This window comes from Hippocampus comes, unplaced genomic scaffold, assembly GCF_001891065.2.
Source record: "Hippocampus comes isolate QL1 unplaced genomic scaffold, H_comes_QL1_v1.1 scaffold383, whole genome shotgun sequence".
Taxonomy (NCBI): Eukaryota; Metazoa; Chordata; class Actinopteri; order Syngnathiformes; family Syngnathidae; genus Hippocampus; species Hippocampus comes.
The window spans coordinates 388160-414984 of record NW_017805407.1 but is presented as its reverse complement, the minus strand read 5'-3'; the positions used below and the strand labels follow the sequence as shown (position 1 = coordinate 414984).

At 41.5% G+C, this 26825-nt stretch overlaps 1 protein-coding gene across 1 annotated transcript; it reads right to left on the bottom strand.

Annotated features, from left to right (window-relative positions):
* Positions 1–1748: 1748 nt before the first annotated feature.
* On the bottom strand, positions 1749–26754 carry LOC109518043 (probable assembly chaperone of rpl4). The gene is made up of 11 exons (XM_019873651.1): positions 26582–26754; positions 26373–26482; positions 26126–26272; positions 25900–26052; positions 24714–24823; positions 24494–24617; positions 22728–22820; positions 22129–22197; positions 15126–15179; positions 8295–8447; positions 1749–2565 (listed from the first exon to the last, which is right to left on the bottom strand). The coding sequence occupies exons 1-11, from the start codon at positions 26646–26648 to the stop codon at positions 2392–2394; spliced, it is 1254 nt and encodes a 417-aa protein (XP_019729210.1). The 5' UTR covers positions 26649–26754; the 3' UTR covers positions 1749–2391.
* Positions 26755–26825: the final 71 nt, after the last annotated feature.

The following is a 26825-nucleotide window of genomic DNA, read 5'->3' as shown; positions in this document are numbered from 1 at the left end:
CTCAAGGGATAAAAAAAAAAAAAAAAAACTCCGGTGGTGCTGATGCACAGGTGTGAGAATGGCCAAGGATTTGGAGATTACCCGAGGCTTTGTGCGTCCACCATGGCCCACTCACAATAGGTCAGCTCAGAATAACTAGAAAGGGCTGACCGACCATGTTCAGTCACCCCTGGAGTCATTAATCACACAACTGTGCAGATGAGGCAGCACGAGCGCTTACATTTGCACACACGCACACGCACGCACACACACACACACACACACACACACACACACACACACACACACACACACACACACACACGAACCAGAGCTTGTTGTAATTATGCAGCCAAATGCTGGATGACAGCCTCGCTGCAGGTAGTCAGTCCTTTAAGCCTGCACTCCTGCTACATTATCATACACTATAAGCCTCACACACACACACACACACACACACACACACACACACACACACACACACACACACACACACACACACACACACACAAACAAAAACATGGCTTGAAAAAGGCCTTGACACTCTTAACAACACATCACATCACGTTAGGTGGTGATAAAATGCAGCTTGTATCACATATCCAAGACTCCAGAGATTTATTTGACATCCCCGCTGTTACAAAAAAAAAAAAAAACAGCGCTGAAGCAGCGTGTCGCAACCTTCATATTCCGAAACAGGTTGCTCAGCTTGCAGCCAGATCACAATCAGGACAAAGATCTCAGATAAAGTTTCCATTTGGCGGCGACGGAATTCTTCAAAGAGGAGTGAGCGTCTATGTTGGTGTGTGTGATACGCATGGTGAAATGCTGTTGTGAATCTGCATTTGGCTTGGTCTAACACTTGCATGATTTGTAATTAAGATGTAAGTTTTCCTCCTATCATCGCTTGCATCATAAGTCATCTTTCCACTTTTACATGGCCAAAACGTCACAGTGAAAACACACAATTTTGCCACAAATGGCCCAAAATTCTTCAACCACTTACTAAATTAAAAAGATTCACATACTTTTCCACCCTGCACTGTGACGTTCGTCTATGCGTGTTTGTGTGTGTCTTGTCTCTGTAGCAAAGCAGCCCCAGAAAGTAAACAGTGGGTCTATTGTTGTGTCTTAAAATAAGATCACATCACATTTTATGACCAATTGGTAAGAAAGTTATGTAATTCCAAAGCTTCCCATACTTTTTGGGAATTGTATACATATAAATTACACACTGAAAGTGAGTGGTATTCGGCTTTCAGGATGAAGCGAAAATGCACAGAAACAAAAGTCACAGAAAAAGGACGGGCATAGAAGGGGACTTTGAAAAGGTATTGGTTGATTCATGGATCAAACATAAGTTATTTTCTTGGTCAGCTCAGTAAGTTGTGCAAAAAGCACTGAAAAATTAAAGAGTTGGATATGTGCATTCAAAAGTTTACAGAAGGTTAAATTAAGTTCATCTTTAAAGGTTTGAGTGCATTTTAGGTTGTGCTTGAAATTGCACCCACAATCCCGATATCCTTAACTTTTTGAGTACTGTATATTTAGTATATGCAAGCACGTCAGTAACGTAGCATGTTAAACCACTGCTGATTGGCATTCTTGACGACAAACGGTGAATCATATAAATCCGCTTGTGACCTCAACCACTTATTTCCCTCTCTTTCATGACACAACTGTCACTTTGACATTAAATCAGCACTGTCAGTGGAAGTATAGCCTGCTGCTACATTCTCTGACATTGAAGATTGCGGTCTCATATTTACTTGGCTCTAAAAGTGGCGTCAATCTCATCTAAGAGTCTCAAAATGACAGTGATGTTGCTTCAATGTAAAATCTAATAATCTGTTAAAAAAAAACCTATAACCTAACAAACACTGCATGCCATAGAGGTGAGACCCCGACAGGCAACCTGCAAAAGACAATTTGCAGTAGTTTGGGTTAGTCAACGATGTGCATTAGTCCAAGTGCAGAGGACACGAGCTTGGACCCTCACGTGGGAAACAAGACTTGTTTTTATTGTTTGGTAACCTGTTGTAACCAGCTTCTCAATGCAATAGGTCAAATGGATGTGTTGCAGAGAGAATGTAGTATTGAATCCTGGCGTATCGATTCGGAGCATAACTCCAGATACCACAGTTGTGTTTTTGTTTTTGCGTACCACTTTGACAATTGGTTAAATGCTTTAAAACCCATTCGAAAAAAGGTTTTACGCGATCGCTGAAGAGAAAAACATGCCAAGAAAGCATTTAACATACTGCTAAATTGACTGAGTCAGCCGCAGCTTTTAATCGACTTGAATTCGGTTCTCCGATCAACAAGTGTGATGTTTGACCAATGGAAAGGCACTTATTAGGAGTTGAAAAGACAAATGTGACATTATAGAGAGATACAAAACAAGGGGACTTGTCAGTGTTCCATAGGTGTATCCTCTTTTGCCTCCTCCTCGTCACTAACAGGTTCATAGTCGTCATCAACCCCCACTTCAGACTCCTCGCCCTCCAACTCTCCTCCGAGCTCGCCCAGCAGCTGCTCCACATGCTCCAACATCGGTTGGTCATCACAGCGTAGCTTGCTGTGCAGCTGCCAAGCACAAAAAAAGGATGACATGAGCGTTCAGTCAAGAAAACAAGCAAGTATCTCACACAGAGAGAAAGAGGGTTGAGTCATATAATACAAACATAGTTTTGCACATCAGATTTAAGTGGCCTTCCACTATTTATTAACAAATGTCAAAACATGTCAAGACCCGTAGAAGTAAAAGCGATGACATAATGTACGTACATACAAATGCACACATAGACACGCACACACACTACGAAATACTACTATTACTACTACTATGACTGCTTCGACTAAATAGCAAGCAAATGGTTTGTAAAGTGTGCCAATTGTAAAATTGTAACACTGGTGGTTCGTTGTAAAAACATTACATTGCCATATAAAAAGCCCATTTTTATTGTTGTTGTTGGGCTCACTTGTGTTACAAATTCAGAATGTCATCAGAGTTGAAGGCAGAGTACAAAATGTGTTGTTAGGTTTTCCTGTACAGGGAGAAATTTATTTCCTTTGCTCATCCTATGTTATCATCAAAGAATAGATATTTTATTTTATGTCGCCTTAGTATTTTTGAAGATGAATTCAACCAGCGCCATGGATGGGATTATTTGGTCTAATTGACCTAATTTAAACAGCTACGAGTGAGAAAAAAACAAAAACTGAGTTTCCGGGTTCTATAATCCATATACTATACTACTGAAATTTGCATTAGTGCTATTTACATTTGCATGCATTACAGATTTAAGGATTGTACATCTTACAGGGAACACAGTCAAAAATATCTCTGGAGTGAGATCAAAATCTTTGACCTTACAGTCCCAAGCCTAGCTTTGATAGTGTATTAGCATACTGTACATACTTGACTCTGACCTTGAGCTACAAAATCCTGTCAGGTCGAGTCCTGGTGGTGTACTCATTTTCCTTCCTAGAATTGCCACGCTAACACACTGGGCCACTGAATTTAACAGAGCAACTTTAAGATGTCAGCAAACAGCCACTTGGAGCGGAGAGAAGTGCGCGGCTCTGGCGTTTTAAGTCTCCAAGTGCCGGTTTAGGACAGCTGAATTATCCTCGAGCAGCTTGCATGCTGTCAGCGAGGCTCGCAAAACGCTGGTAAACAGATTTTTCCCTTCATTTGGCAAATTAGCTTCTTTGGTGGAACACTCCGCTACACAGAGAGGGGGGGAAAACAACAATCTTACTATTGCTCATGCATGTGGCCTGCAATGTACTTTTTAGAAAAACATTCGTAATCATTATGTCATGGGGCATACTGAACAACAGGATACTTGTACACATACACAAATATAACAATTTCACGCCATGCTGCAATGTTGCAAAAATGAGTACACGTCCAGTAGCGCCACACGTTAGATTAAACAAGAATTCCACCACAGGTGAATCTAATCCTCCCCAAAATTATTCCTGTATTTACTGATAAATGTTTAAAATGATTACCGGAACTTCTGAAAGGTACATATTTAAATCGAACACTGGAGCCTCCAAGCGCATATGGCTATGTAACAAACTATCAAATTTGCTATCTCAGTGAAATATTGCAGGCAAGTGCCCTCCCCCCAAAAAAAGTTCCCGACGCAGCCAACAGATTTATCTCTGTAAAATACTCCGCTTGTGTGTAATTACTGAACTCAAAGGGGGAGCGGGGTGATAAAACTGCTTCCCCTGCCACTGAGGACAGGAAGCAGAGCGCGGTAATTCTCAGCGTGAAAATGCAGAGTAAGCAGAGCGGCTGCGGAGATTTACGCTAACGACTTTTCTTTTTTTTTTTCCTAAGCAAGAGAAACAAAACTAAAGAGAAGTTGTAATAGCCCATAGTAAAAAGAGTACTATCGAGTTTTCAAGTGCAGGGTCACAAGGCCAGAAGAGAGGAGACGAGTGCGTGCGACTGCCTTGCTAAAGCGGCAGGCTCCAAGCAACATCCTGACACGGACTGTCAAGGGAACTCATTTGGAGCGTAACAATGTGCGCTTGCAGTGTGCGCGTGTGTGTGTGTGTGTGCGCGCGCGCATGTATTTAAGGGGATGCTTTCTCTACAGGTTGCAGCTTCTAAGGGGCAGAAAAAGAACTGGGAGGGGGGGAATGGAGGACCCAGCCACAAAGTCGGACGCACTCCCCCCTTATCAACCTCCCCAGCGCTACTCCACACACACACACCGGGGAGAAGAAGAATAAAAACACATGGATTGTCACTCTCAGACGCCTGGAGATGTCTATTCCCTCTGGGTAAAAGTTTGTGCTGTGCTCACAGTAGCTAAGGCCCAATACAGTGAATAATTGCATCTTGCAGCCTTGGGTCTTACTCACATCATATCACAAGTTGCATAAGGGACATCTTGTCAGAAGATACACTGTATTGCCGGTGACAATATTCGCTCACCTGCATGGACTCAGCTATGAACCTACTGGGCATCGCATTTCGGGCTGAAAAGGGTCCACGTCACTGTACTGGAGCAACCTTCCTACTCACCTTATCTTGCTCCATTTTACTGTTTTTTTTTTTGTTCTCCTCTTTCACAAGCTCAAGGGGGTAATAGGGGAGGCCCGTTCTGAAGACGTGCAAGACATAAAGATGGCCGTGACACCCCTCTTGGGACCTTTAAGACACACCTCCTATTTTATCTTAAATAGAAATCTGAGACCTTGTAGCCCTGTGTACACTACCTCCAAAAGGCATGGCTAAGTTCGCGATGCATCTACGCAACCTTTAGACATTTCTGCACATGATGATACTGAGGTCAGATCTCATTTCTCGCTCTTTCACCGCTCAAAGAGCCGCCACGAGAAGCGTTGTGTGCAAGAGTGTGTAATCACATCACTTTTTCAAGGTCCACTTTGCTCTACGTTCTTGTAGCCTGAAGCACTTTTTCCTGACACCGAACCCACACATCCCAGGGGCCCTGTTGTTTACAAGAGTATGCCGGCGACATAACCGGAATTGTACGCACATCGGGACGTTTCTTAGTCGAGTACCAACATTGAAGATCTGACCGGCGGACTGTCCATCTGGAGGCCTATCATAACCATGTGAGATAAAAAAAAAAAAAAAAAAAAATACAATTCAACTCCGCGCTCATAAGGGAGCAAAAAAGCAACCCAAGGAATATTTTTTTCTGAAGAAACTATCGTCTCTATGTGGAAGAGAGGCTGTTGTGGAAATACTGCTCGGATACTAATTTCTGGGAAAGGTAAGGGATAAATATGGTCCATCGATATTCAACTTTAATAAAGCTAGCTATTGATTGGGGAACAGAATGTAAGAGCAGTGCATCACAATAACATATGTCACAGATAGGATTCGAAGTGAAAATCATTTCAAATGCATGCTCAGTTTCGACCCTCAAAAGCCAGGAGTATTATTCGTCATTCATTTGCATTTTCTGACACTCATTCCCTTCGGTCTGGAAGAATGGAAGCTGCGAGGCAACACTCAAAAGGCCCACTTCTCATGGAGCAATTGAAACGAAACCAAGTTATGCCATCAAATATCACACTTGAATTGAAGAAGCCTCAAGTAGAAAAACTTGGCAGTGGTCGACACCAACAATTCAGAGTCTATCGCAAAAGAACATTGGCGGCGCAAGCTTCATTACCATTTTCAAAGTCACTTTCAAACACTTCAAGGGATTCGCTTTTCTACTCAAAAATTCGACTTACTCAAAAAAAAACCCCAACAACATGGAATTATGTTATAAACTAACAATGCACCTTGTGATAGTATGCATCTAAGAAATTGCAGGCTGTTTTAGGACGTCTATGCTAACACACTATGTTGTCTTTTATTGTTCAATTAACATCCACTCGGGTTGAACACGCAAAGTTAAAAAGTTGACTGAATGTTGGGGAAGGAAGTCATACAGAGTTCGAACTGCCCCGCTTTAAGAAGAAGAAGAAGAAAAAACCTTTATACAGTTGGCTAAGAGTAATGTAAGACAGTAATGTCGACTTTGCTTTTGATGACAATCGTTTTACCCAGAAACAGATCATTCAATACCCATGATTGCTTCTTGGAAAACGACCGCCTGGATAGTCTGTGACTGACCTTAGTGGTTGCACTGCTTTCACATTGCTAGGTATGTGTTATGAAATAAAGTCATTGTGACCCTAAAAAAGGCACAAGTAGGAAAAAAAGGAGATGAAGAGTGATGCGGTAAGTTGCAAATGAGTCCGTTTTTGTGCAGCTTCGTCTCCACCTTGAGGCAAATATATTTCAACCTCATTAGGACAACAGCAACTCAACAAAATTTGGTCACAGAATTTGAAAGGTACTGTATTGTAGTTAATAAGCAAATAATCCATTTCAGGCGTGCCACAGTCACCTTGGCAATGGCCCGAGTTATTTTCACATCATTCTCCATTAGTGTGCAAAACTTCCTTTTTCATGACATCGATTTTATGTCATTTGTTAATGCCTTCTATGCTCACACTTTTACCTTGCTGGCTTGCGTTTCATTGGCGCGTACACTCCGAAATGACCTTCCTGTCAAGATCCCTCTTTTTATATTCCTGCGCGTACACACCCACATTGAACTATTGTGACAAACTATTGCAGAGTGTTTTCCTGCATATTCCAAATAATGCATTCTTTTATTGATTCAGTGCCAATGCATATTTGGCATCTATAGCTACCTTTAGGAGTGAATGATTTTTTTTTTTTTTTTTTTTTTTGACAAAAAGCCTTGCTCGGCAAGGCTGAAATACCGGCTGAAGAACACGGTGTGAGAGCACGCGCACACACACCTCAATCCTCCTTTCACATTTTTGGTGGAGAAAGTCATCAAATTTTCATGACATGCGCATACCTTGGCCCACCCCTTCCACAATCCTTGCTCATGAGATCCCTTCTCAGCGACATCAACTAGTAAAGCCTTTGACCTCCATTTGCCCCATCCGTAGTTATCGTGCATACACACATATCTGCACACACACACACACACACACAAGTATAAATTCATCTATTCCATTGTCCTCAGTGAATTCATACCAGATCATATCTGAATCTTGGCTCTTTCTGACTGAGACTAAAATTCCATTTCACGTCGGGTTTACAACTGATTCGACGTGCGCCACCATTCACCGTCCACACCTCGATTGCTGCTTTCCACCCACACGTGCACACCGGCGCGTGCACCTCACATTCAATCTGTTTCTTTCGTCGCCTCCTATGTCATTCTCCCTGCTTCTGTCCGCTTGTTGCTGTTTTTATTCTTGTCCTTGACGCCCACTCTCTCCACCGGCATCCCATTTTTGGGGGGGTAGAATCCCATATCTGAAAAATCTGTCTTTGTGTGTCCATGCGTACTGTAAACACCACTTATGAAGACGCAGTGGTACCTCAGCCTGGATAGCTACTTAACTGTTCTGACTTGTTTCTCAAAGTTGCTTGCTTGATTTGGCGCGATATAGTCGTTAACTTTTGCGAAGGCCTATTATACACACTGCGCTTGGGTTGGATGGCGTGCAGCACAGTGCAGTGACAGGGACATGGCGTAAGCTTGCCCGTCTTTGACACCGGTTGCTAAGCGACTGAACGTAAGTAGCGCCTTGTCCCGCTGGTTTGGACATAATGGAAACTGCAGCTTGGCAATACGGATTTGTCGCTCTCACAAAAAAAGGCCTTGCTGTTACTTATGAAAAGGGGAAGAGCAAACAAATTATATATGCACAAAGTGTTTATGAGTCAAGTGCACTGATTCCACCAAAAGTAGTTATTTGGCACTTTTCATCAATGTTACCTTCTTAGCGTTTGTCAAATGCAATCGGGCCGCCTCCTTGAGCGCTGACCGCTCCTCTTCCTCCACCTCTGTGAGTGTTCCCCCCTCTCTTTCCTGCTGCTCTTTGGCTCTCTCTAACTGCAGGTAGCAAACCCAGCCGGAGAGATACCACACCTGGGAGACACAAGGACAAGTACAAATATGTATTATTTATTTCAGAAAACAAGCGGAGGGATCTAAATAGCATTCTTTGATTAACTTCTCCCGCTCCTTTTTGCGTAGTGATGCAAAAACACAATCCGATTACAATTGGATTAGTTTCGAAATTGTGCAAGAATTCCGAAACACAAGTTTTGCTGATGCAACTTTCTTTGATCTATAAACAAAAAGCGCAACGGCGATGAAATATTGGAGGCAAAATGCATTACAATGCAAATGAATTTCCCTCAGCACAATAGCTTGATCTGAAATGAAAATCAGAGGTGTTATTGGTTATTATACTGACTTTCCCTGAGGCTAAATATGTTTTTAATCTATACCTTCTGATAATTAGTAGCAGTTCCCAATACAGATGAGAAACTTGGCGCATTGGTATTACGATTTTATTGAGAGGCGTCTCAAGAAGGTCACAAGTGCATAAAAACAGCTTTCTGTCTGGATCATTCTACTTATGAAATAAAGCATTCGTGAAAATCTTGTTTCCACGCGAACTGCAAACAACTCTGAACAGAACTGAGCACATTTTAGCACCAGCCGGGGCTTGTGCTAACACCTCAAGCGGTATCCTGGCTGGCCCACCGATAACGCAGGTGAAATGACAAAATGTGCACATTTCAAGATGGTGTACAGTCAATGTGAAAGTGAAGGTCAAAGTACCACATGCTGTTATTATGAGCATTTCTATAGGAGCACCATGATACTAATTACAGCTCCGCAACAAACCTGCTTAAGGATGCTTACAAGGCATGTAACGTTCCAATTCCCTCAGGCACTAACTGCCTGGAAAATGGCACATTTTCCTGTCGCTGTCAACTGCAGAAATATACCGAAAGTGGCAAATAATGAGAGCGGCATTTACTGTAGGCTATTCATGGACACACAATGCCGACAACATCAGCGGAAAATGTTTGCACAATGCAATGTTGCATTAAAATGATGATTACCATGTTCGCGTCGGAGCCGAGATAAGCTTTCACATTGACGGCACCTGCAATTTCCTCCCACAAACCCGCTTTAGCGTCGACGCAGTACTTTTCAATTAAAATGCTTCGAGATGTGTTGAATTATGCTCGTTTCAAAAAAGATAACCTCATTACCACAATGAAACACTTTCATAGTTATTTGATGTCATGGCCAGCTGCTCCCTTTTATACAATTACACTGATATTTTTCCCCCCCCTCCAATTCCAGTTTGCTCCCACACTTAACATATTCCAGTCCGTGCAACACCAATTTATTGACGTGTGGATGTGGCCACTTACTTCTAGCATTACAGTCATTCAGAATGAATAATTGTAATTCTAATGACTGAATGTTCTATGATACTATAATATCCTGCTGCATACAAGGTGCAAATCAGAGGCATATTGCCCCAAGTCAAACTTAGAAAACCGAAACACTCGAATTGATTGGGGTCATCTCAAAAGAAAAAAAAGGATTAATTCTAATACTGCTTTATTTGTGCGTAGTACACCGTCTACTGCGTTTAAAAAGCTTGTGCTCCAGGTCAAGGTGTCTCTCCGGCTTCACTATACTTAAATGGTTCCAAGCAATTGATGAGGAATAATTAGGTCGCATACAAGATGTTTTCCTAGGTCACTTTGACAAGCTCAGGCTGAGCCTTGGTTCCAGCCTGCAAAGTTGCTAGACGTCTTCTTCATCGACAAACCCCAATTCCGATAATGTTGGGGCGCTGTGCCAAGCGTAAGTAAAAACAGAATGCAATGAGGTGTAACTCATTCTCAACCTACAGTATATAGTGAATTGAATACACTACAGAGACAATATACTTGCACATCTGCTGCCAGTTTTCATTAGCGATGCATTCAAGGACTGACAAGATGCCTACTGCTTGTCGGATTATTGACCTTGTTGCTGCTCTTGCTCAAGTGTTTGTTTTCTTGACCTCTCACTGTCGTCATCGTCGTTCTTGCTCCCTTAGTTCCACGTTTTGTAAGTATAGTCATTGTTTAGTCATTTGAATCTTGGCTTTTGGATTATCGTGTGAATTGGACTCTTGTCATTTTGTTTGTTTTCTCGGTGTTCCATAACCTTATCTTTTGCAAGTGCCTTTTGTTGAGTCCTCTTTTTTTTCCTGGATGCTTTGACTGTATTTTTTGTTTTGCACTTTGCGTTTTTGATCATAAACATTTTTATTGTCGCACTTTGTCTGTGTCTGCATTTCTGGGATCCTAAACATTATTCAATTCGTTTTGAACCTGACACCACCAGGCGACAATAAGGTCCAATGCAACAGTTTTCAAAACTGCATCAAAATTTAAGAAACAAAAAATTTTTGACCCGCACTGAGAGCGCTTGTGCAATCACATTTCAGCAAAATTTGAACAAGCTTTTCAAAGTGTGACCTGTGTTATGCTGACAAAGAAATCTGCAAAATCAAACGGATGTCCCTACGCCCAAAATATATACACAAAGGTCTCCAAGTCGGATGCAGTAAACCGCTTCTGCAATAATCAGACTCTCATTTCCATTTGGATTAATCAGGCAGAAACCTCCAATGCCAAGAATCAGTGAGGAAGAGGACACATATTACATTTTGTATACTTCAGCAAAATGTGGGAGGCTGACAAAATGGAGTGAATAATAACATGTATAGCCTTGCACTGTGTCGTGACACTATCTTTACTTTGGGGAAATAGGATTATATCTGGAGTTATTCTGCGATTCCCACTGGAGTCTCTATCAGCCACAGCAAGGCCTCTGGTGACAACGTGGCAGAATAAAGTGTGTGCGTGTGTGTGTGTGTGTGTATATATATATATATATATATATATATATATATGAATAAAAATCCTACACAAGGCCTGGGATTGATGGGCTGATCATGTAAAAAAACCTGTTGCAGAGGAAAGCAGGCATCTTCGGAGGAAGAAACCTAATCACACATCCCACACCATGGCTCCTGCGCCCTCTGAACATAAGTTCAACTCTGTCAACGTGGAGGTGTGCATGTGACTCCTGTCAGGCCAAAGATCAACGCCCACCTCTCTTTGAGCATCACAACACAAACGTTATTCAGTGAAGGCAAAGGGCAGAGGTGCAGGCTCCCTCGACTGCTTGGCTAACAAACGCCTCACGATGTGCCGTGCCGAATTCGGAATTGTTGTTATATATGCTGAGGGGGAAGCTAACACACTGCAGCCGCACTCACCAGAAGATCAGCAGCGCTGGATAAAAAGAGTTTCCACCCCTCATGATTTCAGCACAAGCAGGATTTAATTTCCAATCAAAGAAACATTTCCTGAGAAGAAAGACCCCCCGAAGAAGAAACACATGCATTGCACAAGGCGAATTTAAAGGCCAAACACAGTCTGTTCCAAAACCAACTCGACCCGATTTATTCAAATTTTTCCCACGAGTTCAACTGAACAGGACGCTTTTACAGTCGGGAACAGTTTAAAAACAAGGTAACTACTGTATACTACTCATGAACTTCAAGTCTTAAGCATGTAATTGTTTACTTACTGATGCCTACCGATTGTTTTATACTGAGGAGCCAGGACCACATGTGGTCATGGCATGATTATTGGCTCTATGGTCATCATCACTAATTTTCTCGTGGCCATCATTAGTATTCGGGGGAAAAAAAAAAAGAAAAGCAAACTTATGAATCGTTAAGATTCTCGCTGGAAGGATGTGTCCCAAGTCATACCCGAGTCTCGACACATTAGCGGTTCAATCGCAGAATATTTTATGAGTACATTCTCCGCAAATTTCAGTCCCACCTTCAGGACTTTTTTTTTTTTTTTTAATTTTCTGAATCTCTTGTATACTTATCATAAAAAAGCAAAATGTAGATAATTTGAACGAATAATGTATGGAACTTACATAAAAATTTTTACAGAAGGCCCTCTGTGAAATGTTTGCATGAGTGAAGATTAAAAAAAAATCTCAACCAGAAAATATGAAGCCAGCCAAGCAAGCTGTCTAATTAAGAACTTCACAGGCTCTCCTTTACCCTTCAACAACCCAAGACAGAGCGCACGCATAATTCAATTAAATAAATGCCACTTTTGTCAATCAAACTGCTTGCCATTTCAAAGCGGAAGCCCATCTTAACTCCCATATGGCACTGCTAAGGAAAGAACAATAGATTCATCAACTTAGCACCTTTGAAACAAGATTTGGGAGGAACTGGAACGGGTGTTTGTGCTCCAGCTTTCTGAGAAGTAAAAGGGAAGATGAATCAGTAGAAACAAACTTAACTACTGTACTTAAAAATAAATAAATAAAAAGAGAGGACGTATACGACATGATGTATTCATTACGAAGAGAAAATGACCGGTACAAACTCTGACGAAACAATTTGGTTAAAATTGTTTCATTTGAACAGACTGCCGAGTGTGCATTTGCTATTGGCCAAATGCCCACTCGCAGGCAGTGTCACCGCTAAATCTCGACAGTAAATTTTAAAGTTCAGCCCCCTGATGACTGCTCTCAATCTGTCAGATGAGGCCGCGCGTGTGTGTGTGTGTGTGTGTGTGTGTGTGCGTGTGTGCGTGTGCGAGGCTGAGCCTGAGGGGGAGTGTGGGAGAGACACTGTTGTGCTCTTTGACACTCAGTGGCGCACCTTGGCTTTCTGCACTGCTCACCGGGGGGATTTTCAAGTGCTGAGGGACGACAGAGTTCCTATCCGTGCACAGAAAAAGTCTGCCATTCATGCCCCTCTCTAATGAACATGCAGTTTCTACCTCACTGCAGAAACAAGAAATACAATGACACGAAGAGAAGACGTGTTTTTATACACACGCGTGCGCAAACACACACCAACTACAGTAGAACTAAAACAACTCAGTTAAAAGGGTCCTCTCAGTGTTTGCTTTCAGACTGTTTTGGTAAAACATGGCCCCTTTTGACATTTCAGAAACACCCCAAATGTGTGTGTGTATCATTATGATGATTATTTGTTTGAATCTCTTATTTTTAGGCAAGTTTGAAATGTTTTAAAGCATTATACAGCACTTTCAGTTGCATTCTCATGTATGAAACGTGCAATATACAAATCAAGTTTTGATTTATTATTATTATTATTATTATCATTATTATTATTATGATAAACAATTCACAGCTATGGACACAACGTTACACTTATGGACAATTTAGAGTCTTCAATTAAGATAGCATGCCTCTTTTTATGGGAGTGGGTGAAAACTGGAGTACAGTGGAGAAAGTTTAGTTAAGCACATGGAGCACATGCAACCACACGGGAAGTCTGCAGAACTCTAAGGCAGGAGTGCTAACTGTTAACTCACAGCGCTGCTACTGTGAAACTATCTAATAATTTTCTTAGATTATGAATTACACTTCAGCAAATGACGTTCTTTTTCCAAGGATCAGACAATTTTTTTTGGGGGGGTGCAAGAAAATGGATATTCCAGCAAGTAATCCTGTCTACAAAGCTCTCTGCTCAATTGCTTGCACAAGTGAGGGAAACAGCAGTCAATCCCAACAGCTGACCTGTGAAGTGAACTGCAATTTAGAATGGGCTGCAAAACACAAGTGGAGTAACTCCGTACACCATTGCCGCTGCCGCTGCCAAAAGAGGTAATGTTTGCTCTGTGGGTGGTTAGTCTGTCTGCTTGACTGCCGACTGTTGGCGGGACGACCCGAAAAACAATAAGCTGGTTGAGTGCAGCGTGGAACAAGCTGAAAGAACAATCTGGGCTCTTCTGTATCGGTTGGGCATTTCAAAATACTGATTTTCTTTGTGTCTCCCAATGCAGACTGTACTTGATAAGATGGAGTGCAGCAGATCAAACAAATGGTAAAATCTTGAGTATTGGAGTCGTAAGGAGGATGAGTAACTCACTCAGAGTGTCGAAAATGTATGAACATAGGAAAAGACACACCTTATTTTGCAACTTTGATGTCATCGCCATTTCAACAAACACAAATTGCTGTTGCGGGAAGATGAGAGTGATATTTGCGGACCAAAAAAATAAGAGTCACAGATGAGAATTGTTGCCATGATTACAAGAAGCTCTAACCTATATGAACGAACAAACCATACGTATTTTGCGCACCATAAGGCGCACCTAAAAGCATTCAATTTTCTCAAAAGCCAACAGTGTGCCTTATAATCCGATGCGCCTTATATATGGATCAATATTCTGATTTCATGGAGGTGGTATTTTAAATGTTCTTTAAAGCGCTTTGTTACAGCGGTTGTGAAAGCACTATATAAGTAAAGCTGTATTGTATTGTAATGTATTGTATTCCTTTAGCATAGCTCCATCTAGTGGATGCACAATGCAACCGCAGCCACTATTGTGGCTTCTATTTCAAGTGCCTTATAATGCAGTGCGCCCTATATTTTAAAACAGTTTTAAAATAGACCATTCAGTGGAGGTGTGCCTTGTACTCCGAAGCGCCTCATAGTGAGGAAAATACGGTAATACATATTTGGATCATTATTCCTCGGTGAAAGGTTTTGTAGCGCCTACTTAATTTTGCAGTAGTAATAGTGGATAACTGGGCAAGTAGGGCTGAGATCGATTTTTTTGTTTGTTTTCATCCTACACTACAAACTCTCTTTCGTCTGAAAACAAAATGAGGACCACTTCTTTAGTTAAATGAAATATTATTTTGCTGGGCCTTTGCCTTAGTGCTTACCTGAACAACCTCATCGTCCTCTTCCAGAAGCCCTTCAAGTACTTCCACTGCCAACTAAAAAGAAGCACAAAGAAAGACAGAAATTAGACACCATTATCATGAAAAGTTGGAAAACGCTTTGCAAAGGCAGGAAAAAAAACAAAACAACAATAACAAAAAAAATCCAGCAGAAGCACACTCAAACCATTCAATCTCCTAGACAGACAGATCAATCAAAAGAATTCAAGGATCTGATAAGCATCTGGCCAGCCCTGCATCCAATATACACAAGGCTGGAGATACAAAGACAAGACAACAGGGACGGCCATTGACAGACACGCTCAAGCAGTGCTTATTGCGCAGTCAATAGGCACTTTAGCCGCTCTACCCGATAGCATTTTTAATCTATTTAATGACATTTGGAGTCAATCCACTGTTTGTTTCCGCCCGGCTCGCCACTCAGCACTCTGATAAACCGAAATAGCAGTGTGAGCCGTAGTCCAAATTTCTCCACACTTAGGCGTATTTTTCTAAATTGTTCTCTTTGGCGCCCTGGGGGGACGCTTTTGAGCTCTGAAAGGAGTCAAATGTTGCCTGACCTTTTGCTGTAGAGTGTCATTGTTTGGGTCGGTTGCTGTGAGAAGGTTCTATTGCGGAACACAGACCTTGACCTAGGTAGGCTGCGTTTGCTTTGCTCTCACTCTCTTCCTGTGGATCCTGTGGTTGTGCTGCGTGTGCGCACGCTTGAGAGGCCCCGGGTGATGATTTATTGATTTTTGTCAACTTGAGGTTGGAGGCGACTGTTAGCCAATCACCCGTGGTGAAGGGCAAGAATAAAAGGCACGCGTACTGGAGAGTGTACGTGTGCACGCAAAAACACTGCAGTTCCACTCAAGAGTCCGTCGGTACAATAAGCAAGCTCTTGTTATGGCCGCATTATTTGCTGGAGAGCTTCTGAATTCCACCGCCCTTCTTCTTTGCTCTTTTGAGTTCTCTTTTCATTAAGCCTGTGCGGCTCCGGAGGCAATAAAGAAAGAGGTGTGCTGCCAGGATGCACAGAGGGAGAGACGGGTTAATTGAGAATATCTCGTTAAGAGTGTGTAAATGCCCATTTCAGTTGAGTGATTGTTGGACTAATTATCAGATGGAAACCTGCGGTCTTTAATTAATTGATGTCTAATTAAAAAGAGCCAAACAATAACACTGAATCCCAGAAGATGATGGATGGTTTCATGCCCAGCCTCAGAAATATCCGTTTGACTGTCACAACACTGTGACAAACAATAATTTGTGGCAGGAAGGATTGAGAGATGTGGTGTGAACCGGCCGTTTTTTGTTTTTTTTTAGAGCAACAAAAATAGAACAAGAGATATCTGGGAGCTACGATAAGTGAGCAGCGATAACCGTTCCATCATCGCCAAGTGCCGAGCTTCCTAACTACATTGGTCAACCCTGGGGGCCCCGTGATTAAAGATTCAGATCTTCTTAAGCCGCTTCACACTAAACAACAACAAGCAAGGAGATGAATATATCTGCACCGCGATGGGAAGGAGAGAGTGGCCGCATGCTGAGAAGATGGGACAAAAGGCTGCATCATAAACAACACAAAAGTGGTCAGTGAACAAGCGGCGCCCCAAAGATAAATGCACACGCCTCAAAGTCACTACGTACACGGTGACCTCTTTCTTGCAACACCTTACTAGTCGGGAGGAAGTCATTTTTAATAGCCGTTGCGTGCACTTTGAGCAATCTGCAGGCAATTTGCTTTAACACAACCATTTTAGCGGCGGGCGGCAGCAGAGAGACGTGAAAGACAAATCGCTCCACAAGCGAGGGCAACCAATATCTGTAACACGCGAACACTCGTGCACACAAAGAGTATCGCTGAAGTAAATAAATCCGACGCTGGCAGGTCGGGCTCATTGGAAATTATAAGTGGCATGCCATTGTGAGCTACGTTTCACAACACAAACGTTCAATGACAAAAAAAGTAAACAAGAGTGACAAGAGCAGGGAAGGGAAACCAGCCATCGGCTAATAAATATGCTGAAAGACACCTTAATAGCTGTCATGGGACCACCTGTCTGTCTGATTGACTGTCTGTACGTCCGCTTCCTGAGTTGAATTAGTGCCAGCCCGTGACTTCAATACGAAAAAAAGACAAACGGATGCAAAGGACCAGAGTGACATTTTTTGCCACCATGAAAACTTGAAAATGATAAGGCAGGGTTAACGACATCATTTTATCAGGATTAACACTGACCATTTTCAATAAATTGCAATCTATTTTTTTTTCTCTGAATAATTTACCTGATCTGGCCGTCAAATATTTCCACATTATGAACAATGTTCTCGCTAATATACTTATTTACTGTGGATATGGTGTTTTTTTATTTTACTTTTTACTTCAGTTCTTTTTACACTTGTGTAACATCTGCTATTATTTTCAAGCCCTCATCACTCCTTGAAGTATTTTGTGGTAGTAATACACGCTGAAAATCTCCAATATGTGCTATCCATGACCACCCCCCAAAAAAAACCCCAAATATATTTTTTAAAGATTTTAAAGTATTGGAAAAAATAAAAAAATAACGGATGGCGAAGCGCAAGTATGCGAGAGTCCACCATAAATTAAAAGATTTTTTTTAAAAAATCTAGAATGAAAAAATATAATGCAAAGTAGCCAAGTAAAAAGACAATTTCGATCAAGTAAAGCCTCCTAGTGTGAATGGTCATTTGTCTCTATATGTGCACTGCGACTGATTGGCGACCAGTTCAGGGAGTTGACTGCCTTAAGCCCGAAGTCAGATGGGATCGGCTCCAGCAACTTCACGCGACCCTGTTCAGGACAAGCGGTGTTGAAAATGGATGGATGGACCCAGACAATCAGCTCAAATGTGTGCTCCATGCAGTTCATTATCACATGCAAAAAAATAATAATTAGAAAAAAAGACACACGCAAAAAAACATGCAGAAAAATCGCACTAAAAAGCAGCCAAAACAATATCTCTTCCATATGACAAAAGCAGCAATCATGCCGCGCTCTTTTTTTTTCCAATTATTTGAGCTATTTCTCTAGTAGGGTCCCATTAGTCTACATACAGTCCCTTAGCCAATCAGGATACAGAACAGAATGCAAAAACAAAAAGTGGAACAAAGAAATTCTGAGAAACAGCAAAGCCGTGAAAGATGAACCGTGCTATGGCGTGGGATTCTTCTCCTTTCGGCTTGTCCCTTTTCAGGGGTTGCCACAGCGAGTCATTAATTTCCATCTTTCCCTGTTCTCTGCATCCTCTACTCTGACTCCAACTACCTGCATGTCTTCCCTCACTGCATCCATGAATCTCCTTTTTGGCCTTCCTCTCTGTCTCCTACCTGGTAGCTCCATCTCTGTTCCATCTCCATCTTGGATTACTGTACTTAAAAACTGAATGTTAGACACAAGTGGTTGAGTTCAAGGCTTGCATGGTGTGATGGGTTATGAAACACTTGAAGTGTTACTTTCTCAGCCAAACGGCTGCACTCAGTTGTTGCGGGGTTGCTTCAATACACTCAACTTCGAAAAGGAAAGTGTTCGCCGCAATTCTGAAAAGGTAAAGCCTTGACAGATGTTAGATTGCAAGCAATACACTTCAGGTTCAATGGAGCAGACGTTGCACACCAGTGCTGTTAAAAGTCATCCTCACTTTAACTCCACTTTATTCATAAATGCCATCAAATCTGATATTTCATTCGGATATTTTACTCAGTAAAAGAGGAAAACTAACAGGATAGTTTTATGCAATTGAATCACTTACAGTAGCGACTATTTGGAGAAAACCGAAGCTTATTTGGCTGGGATTATCGTACTTGTTTTGGCAAACCCTTCGTTTTCCTCCAATTCCAACCCACATGCGAGTGGAGGGAACGTGTGGGGCCAAACTGGACCCATCAGACAAAGAGCTCGACACAAACAGGTGTTTTTCTGCTCACACTGTTGCTCTTCCAAAATTGCACCGTTTAGACGTGCAGTATGCTTCTTTGGCAAATGGATAACATGCAAAAATTTCAAAGCCTTGGCGCCGTTCCGGAAGACCAAACAAAACACACGATGGGAGGAAAATATGGGCAAATGGTCGGTTACTGGCAAGATGCTAACTCAAAAAAACTTTACAGAGCACACAAAGCGCAAGCACAAAACTTTCGGAGTGTTGTGGATGGCTCTACAGCAGTGGTGTCAAACTCATTTCACATTGTGGGCCACATATGGCCTCGGTAGATGTCAAGTGGGTCGGACCATTACAATTATACCATACTAGCTATAAATAACCAAATTATCATGTCTTTCCTTTGTTTTGATCGAAAGAAGCACATGAACATTCGCAAAATGTTGGAATTGAATGAACATATCTTTTACAAAACATTTGACAAAATGACTTGACTCTCTGTTTCAATCGGCTGTCTAAATCTGCTGATAGGTCTGAAATCCTCTCTGGTATAGTATTCCTCGACAGGCTAATATTGGCAAAAGCTTGTCGCTTCTCAGGACATTCAAGTTCAGCCGCCTTCATCATGCATCGTTTAACAAAAGTCACCGTCGGAATACAGCTTTGATGCTAATGCTATTTCGCTAGCAATTTAGGTAGCTGGCTTTGACTGCTGTGGTGGGTCCATCTCAGTGACAGACTGTGAGACTGCTGTTGTCTTCTTCTTTGATCAAAACAATGTTGTCTTCTACTCTGATCAAAACAGTGTTTCCACCCACGAATTGCATCTTATTAAAATATTCATTCCGTGTCTTTGATGTATTTTTTCACTTTTAAAATATCCTGTGGGCCTGATTGAACCTCCCTGGGGGCCGGTTCCGGCCTGCGGGCCATATGTTTGAAACCCCTGCTCTACAGTCTCCTGGTTGAGCGTGTGTGCGTTCGTATTCAATCAGGATTAGTCTCAGACCGCAAGAAGACGGACAATAATATAAGATTGCCGACGCCTTTAAACTCATTTTCTGTCACGAGCTTCCAAATTGCGGGATCGATGAAGAACAAACACTGTGTGCGGGAGGTGTAAATGAATACAAATGCAGAAATGCTCACACAGCAAAACACTTCGGCTATTATTTATGAAGCAGTCACAAGTGTCTGCAGCTGGTGACACCGACAGCCGGATGAAGACAAATGACCATGTCAGAAACTGTGGACTGAGACGCTGTCATTTCACTGATTCACCTGACAGCCCGTCCTCCCCTCCCACCGCCGAGTCCTGTAATAACGGCAAATCTCTCAACAAGAGCGAGCACAAATTAATCAGCGAATCAGAACAGAAAATAGCCGAACCGCTCCTAGCGTGGCAGAAATCACAGAAAATGATTTCAAACACTAATGAGCGTGAGGTTCTGCACTGAACCGACAAGAAGCATTTAGCCGCAAAAAAAAAAAAAAAAAAAATCATGGTAATTAACATGGGAAGTTGATGGGTGATTAAGAGGGCAAGTGTGCCATAACAAAGAAATCAGGGCAGCAACTTCTCTCATTTATGAACTGCACCGAGCAGGAATCACTGGAGCAGGGATCATCAACATGGCGCCGCGGGCATCAGGGAGCCCGTTAGTTGTCTGCGCGCCTGTTCTACAATATAGCTTACCGGTGATGGGACATTGTGATTTCTTAAGATTGATCACATTTGAAACTATCCACATTTGAAAAGATTTTTAAAAGTGTTGCAAATTGATGCTAGTTACCTACCTATGTAAATCATAGTCGATAATTACTGTGAGATATTATCAACATCAATGTCTTGACATATTTCAATATCATTGTTTAGTAGCATAAAATCAAAGTTATGTTTTTCAGCAAATGTGTTACTATACGATGTAACAAATGAAGAAATGTACTGTCAGAAGTGTATGTCAAACTGAGAGCCGTTCGCATTGATCGCCACCCAAATGTAGCAGTTCTCAGTTTTTAAAAAAAAAAAGTTGCACTGTTTAAAAAAAAAAAAAAGTTAAGTGAATTCAAATTTTCCTGGCGACAAACAAATATTTTAAGCTGGGCAATGCAACAAAAAGTTTTATGATGGTCGAAATTGACTTTCTTGAAATTTCAACATTAATTACATAATTTTTTTTTGATCGGAAAATAATGGAAATACAGGGTCAAACTTTGCGATCAAATACATTTATGAAATCTAAAAACAATTTTTAACTGCATTATATAAGATTTGAACATTTTTAGCAGTTATACAAGTACAGTGAAGATGGAGATGCACCCTTTGAGAATGCTAATTGTTCAAAAATGTTTTAAAAAATGTTCAGCGTAAATCGGAAATACATACACACGTGCTTCAGACGTCACACCACGTACAGTAACATTGGAGTCTTACTGTATGCTGAACTGAGATGTTGTGACATACACTGAGGGGTTTGATCACACTTGATGGTTGACCGAACGTGAGTTTCTGTGTCTTTGTTCATTTGTTATTTAGTTATTTACGGCAAAATTGCACATCGTATCACCTCAGTAGCATTTGACGACAGCTTCGATTGTCCCGATTTTCCAATATGCTCTGCACAAGGGTGGCATAGTGAAAGGATGCCAGCTGTTACGACGTACTTACATAAGACCAAAGTGTGGCGGTGATTCACTTCCAATAGATGGAACTGGGCTGAATAAAAGCTTACAGCGTGTGGCAGTTGGCACACAATTTGCACCACTGCCGACTCCGAGTATCTGCCAGCATGATGTGATGTTTTAGTCCAACTGACATATTGTAATTGATTGTTCGACCTTGGCAGAGGTCTTTGCTCAACTGAGTGCCACTCTCGTTCATCTAAGTTCTTTCTCTCCTCGAGCATTGCCCCACACCCCAAATACCAGTCTTCAATTATTGACACTGGACTCTGAAGGGGATAAAGACCAGCCATGACCTTGCCACCTTCCAAGCTATTCACTGGAAAGCAAAAGTGCTTCGCCGCCCTCCTGCCATGAAACCCAAACAGCGCGTCAACAAGAGCTGAAATGTTTGAGCTAAGCACGTATCTTTTTACCTCGTACTCCTCGCCCTCGATGAGAAGCTTGGCGGTGGTGATGCGGGACTCATACGGTGGGATCTGGTTCTATGGGGGGAAAAAAAGGAGAATATTGCAATGTCTAACGCTGAGTAATTACACAACCATGGTTCCCGCACCGTTCTGATAATGGCTAGATCCAATTTCAAGGTACGGGACGTTCTGCGGCCACGTGGTTATTAATCAGAGTGAACATGACAGCAGTCCGAGTACGGATCAAGCTGCTGTGGAAGATAAGGGACACAATGACGGCGCCACGGTGGGATTGTTGTATCATGTCATAAGCGCATTGGCTCTATTTAGGTATGCAAACGCAGGTCACATATAGAATTACTTCTATTTTCACGTCTTTCTTCCTCACACACTCGCACACAAAATCACACGGTTTAACAGAATGGCGGGTCCACATTTAAAGTTTATTATCCTTTTTTTTCTCCATTATCTTCTGATTTTTATCCGTCCTGGTGTTTGTGCTAGTGGCAAAGCGCTCTATGAAAGTCCTTCTCTAGGCTGCAGTGTTTTACAAATAAAAGTGAAACATTAGCCACGCTAATGATGATAGAGATGCTCCAACTCACCTGCTCCTCATCTTCTAGGCTGGAGGACGCTTCAGTCTGTTTCTGGGCAGGTAGCCACAGTCTGACACTCTTCAACAAGTACTCTTTGCCTTCCTAAGGACGCCACAATGTTGTGCAAAGAAGTACAGAAAATAACCATGACAGTGAAGGAAGATATACAAGGCATACTAATGACTCATTATATTAACATATGATTTGTTTTATGTACTGAATGGGTCGACCGTCGTCACCAAAATGCGCGGGGTGGATTCCTGTAGCGGTATGGGATCCAGCAATCAAAAATCTGGACATGAGATTTTGTCAGTGGAGCTAGCCTGCCCCCTACAGTTTAACAACTGATACTTCGGGTGCAATTTCACTAAACGTTTAAAAAAAAAAATTGTTGACAGTTTGGGGAAGGAGCTTTTGTATTCCAACATCAACAGCTCCCAGCATGACCTTAACCCAAAGAAACATTGATGACTTCTGCCCTTGCAAAATGTATCTTAAAATTCCCACAAACACCAACATCTCCGAGTGAACCAAACCCATTCTGCCTTCCAAATTCACCTACAGTAGGTTTCAATGTTCAGACATTCCAATACTTTCATGTTTTGAAGTTGTTCCAACGTAAATTACTGTTGTAGCTCCAAAAAATACAAGTCGTGTAAGTAGCATTGTAATTCATTCAATTCATGCCATACCTCATGGCAGTAGAACTGGCAATAATAACAGACATGTCTGGTAGCCCATCATTTTGAAAATCATGCTATTGTAATACAGTCATTCAACCTAAGTAGTTCATTTTACTGTTAAGATTTGGCTGGAGGCCAAGATAACAAATGTTTCAGGGCAATAACTTTTTAGACATTTATGTTTTACAGTAAGCACATTTTTTGAAGTTCTACATAATTTTATACAAAGAATTTGATATTAGGCCGTAGATTCAGTGAACCACCGATTCAGAATGAAGACTAAATTACTTTGCTGCACTGTATAGCCGTGAATGAATTTGCAATAAAATGAGATGTCCTAGTGTAATTAATTGCACATGCAAAATCATCACTAAAACCATTCCAATGCCTGGGTTCCACTTTCTTTCTTATTACTTATAATATGTGAAATTAAAATGTCAAAAAGAGAAAGGTGTGTAGAAATGTACGGACGGGTTGTGAAAGGTTGAGCAGAAGAACTTCATTAGGATTTAATTAAATGGAAACCCAAAATAATTTTCTCACTTCTTACATAGAAAAGACATTTCCTGGAAAGGTCAGCCTGTGCCCTTTCACTTGATATGTGGACTGTCCCCAACTCACTTCGCACAAAATGTCTTTTAATTATTTAAAATGAAGCGGAAGTGAATGTGAGAGTGCTTTGCTCAATCCAGCTCTTAGGCTACGGAATGCCTACGCTGACCGTGTGACATGCACACTCGAACTAGTCGTGAATGTCCTTGTACTGAAAAACTCATCTCGTCGTCATTTAAAAATCTCTTTAAATTAAATGAACGTTCTTGGGATATTTTGTCTTCATCCAGTCCACTCAGCTGCCCCTGATTATCTCTCTCATTCTTAGACAATTACATGACTTCAAAGATCTGCCTGATAATAAGCATTTCTACCCAAATGACCTGCTGTGTGCGCGCGCAAGTGATAATTTAAGTGTCCATCTGCTGATTAATGGCAGACGATTCAATTTGCTGAGAATAATTAACTCAGTATATTCCTGCTTTAATGTGGTGATCATTTATCCCATGGGCGTATGCGTGCATGCGCGTATGACCTGACCTGATTTTTCTCGGTACTGAACAAGTAGCTGGCCTTGAGTTGGAGGCCTTCTGGGTTGCCGGGGTAATACTGCAATGCTCTCTCAATGAACTCGCTGCACTTGTTAGCAGCTCCCTCCTCCATGCTGCATACACATTTACAAATCTCAAGTCATTCAACAAAAGAGAGACATGAAGAAAGATTATACATGTCCAAAAAGTCTCATTATGTTCTCGGTTACCAGAGATCTGTTAGGTAAAGCTCAGCGATGGAGCAGTAGGCCATGCTAACATCCTTCATCGTTGGGAGTTCAGGATCCTCATCTACAGGTGTTGCACCTCTGGCCTGGGCCTGTTTAGAAGACAAAGCCACACTAATTATATGTTCTTTTAGTAAATTATAATGACATCTATGTAGGATGCCACTCAAATGAGGGAAATATACTCTTGTTTAGCCTTTCCTTTAGATCCTTTCACTATTCAATTCAAGATTGAAAATGCTCTTCCTCGGCCCGTGCACCAACCCTCTCTACACTTCTGTGGAAATCAGTATTAATTTACACAGTGCTGCTTTGATTTGCTTTACAATGTAAAAACGACATGCCTTTGAGTAGGTGTTGTGAAATTCTATTATTGTTGTGTTATAATATTATTTATCAAAAGTGCCATGTATCATACCATACTGAATGAAATGTCAACACATTTTAAAACTGAGTATCACAACAAACACGTCATTCTTTCAAAAGTCCTTGTCAGAAAAAACAAAAAGTAAAGCAATGCTTTCACATAAGAACAGCACTACCTAGCGGCAAGAAAGTAGAATGCACCAGGTATTCAACTCGATGAATGGATGAACGACAAACGAGATGGATGATAGATGATAAATGTTTAAATTATTAGATTTATTAGATATGAGGTATATTAAATATATTTGAGAGGTAGATGGCAAGATAGATGTGGTCAACAAAAGCAAATGAAGTGTGTCTGTCTACTTCTTGCTAAATGGTTTTCTTCCTTTTATTTTGGCAGAAAATCTGTACTAAAGCTGATACAATGAATTTTTTTTTTACACAAAATCCCTGCTTCACATAAAACACACAATAGTTGTTACACTTAAATATTTGTATGCCAAAATTTTCCATGACTTCAGATTTCAAATTCACTTTGTTTGCTAACAAAATCTAACACGCGGTTGCAGGGCCAACTGGATATTTTTAACACTGTTGAGGAAATAATACATTACATGGTTTTGACAGAACATCTCTCTGAGGGAACCCATAACTATGCTAACGTGACATTGGGGGAATTCAGCCCATGAAAAATATTCGTTTGACACCCCCAGATTGAATAGATTAATCGTCAGCAGACCGATAGATGGACAGACAGACTGATTTGATATGGGACTTATTTCAATCAATGTGCACTCACAGTGGTCTGTGCTTGTTTGTCCAACGCAGATAACATGACTTGTATTCCTTTGGTGTAGTAGTCAACAGCTTCCTGGCCTGTGTGGAGCTGTCCCAGGTACATGTACTTACTGTGGCCAACATCCGGGCTCAGCTCCACAGCACGCAGAAAAACGTCAAGTCAGTCAAGGAAGCTACAGTCAGTAGTAGAAGGTATGCTGAAAGATAAAACCCACAATAAAGGATATTTCTTGAGCTTTCTTTGTGTCGCCAAGCTCAGATGAGATGTGTCCTAGCATGTCAAGAGCTTGCAGGTTGGTGGACTCCACGTCCACGGCACGCTGACAGTAGAGTCCAGCCATCTCAAAGTCAAAACTGTTCATACATTCTTCAGTCTGTGCAATACAGGACGGAATGATAAAGTTAACATGAAGAAAAATTGCACAATGTCACATTTAACAGGTTGAGCTGCTGTCAATTGTTATGTAGAGTAACCTTTTCTAGTAGTTGCTCAACAGAGTACTTGGCAGCTGTTTTCTTCTTGGCCTTTTCGTGCATTCTCACTTGCATTCTCTCCTGAGGTGACAAGCCCACTAGGCCGGCATCTAGAGTTTTAAAATACAGTACATTAACAAGTAGCGTAAGCATGATCACTCTTTGGTATGGCATTATCCGGACATTGATCATTTTAGTCACAGCCTTACCATTGTTTGGGCGGTTGTCTTTCCTCCTAGGTTTGGTTTTCTTTTTACTCTTACCCTGCCCTCCCATGATGAGGAAAACCGCACCGTACGATTCAACAATTTAGACTTTTCATAAGCCCCCACAACACATGGAAAGGGGAGTCCAGAAAGAAAGTTTACATGGTGCGCATGCGCCGAGCGACAGCTTCCTGGCAGCTACGGGAAATCACAGTGGACATATTAGATAAGTGGTTTGTATGCGATA

Bases quoted from the DNA above. Each gene is read 5' to 3' on its own strand.
- LOC109518043 (XM_019873651.1), bottom strand. From the start codon at position 26,648: ATGGGAGGGCAGGGTAAGAGTAAAAAGAAAACCAAACCTAGGAGGAAA. The intron at 24,824-25,899 runs GTGAGTGCACAT...TCTTCTAAACAG, and splicing joins ACAAACAAGCACAGACCACT to GCCCAGGCCAGAGGTGCAAC. The intron at 8,448-15,125 runs GTAAGCACTAAG...TGTGTCTCCCAG, and splicing joins AGGACGATGAGGTTGTTCAG to GTGTGGTATCTCTCCGGCTG.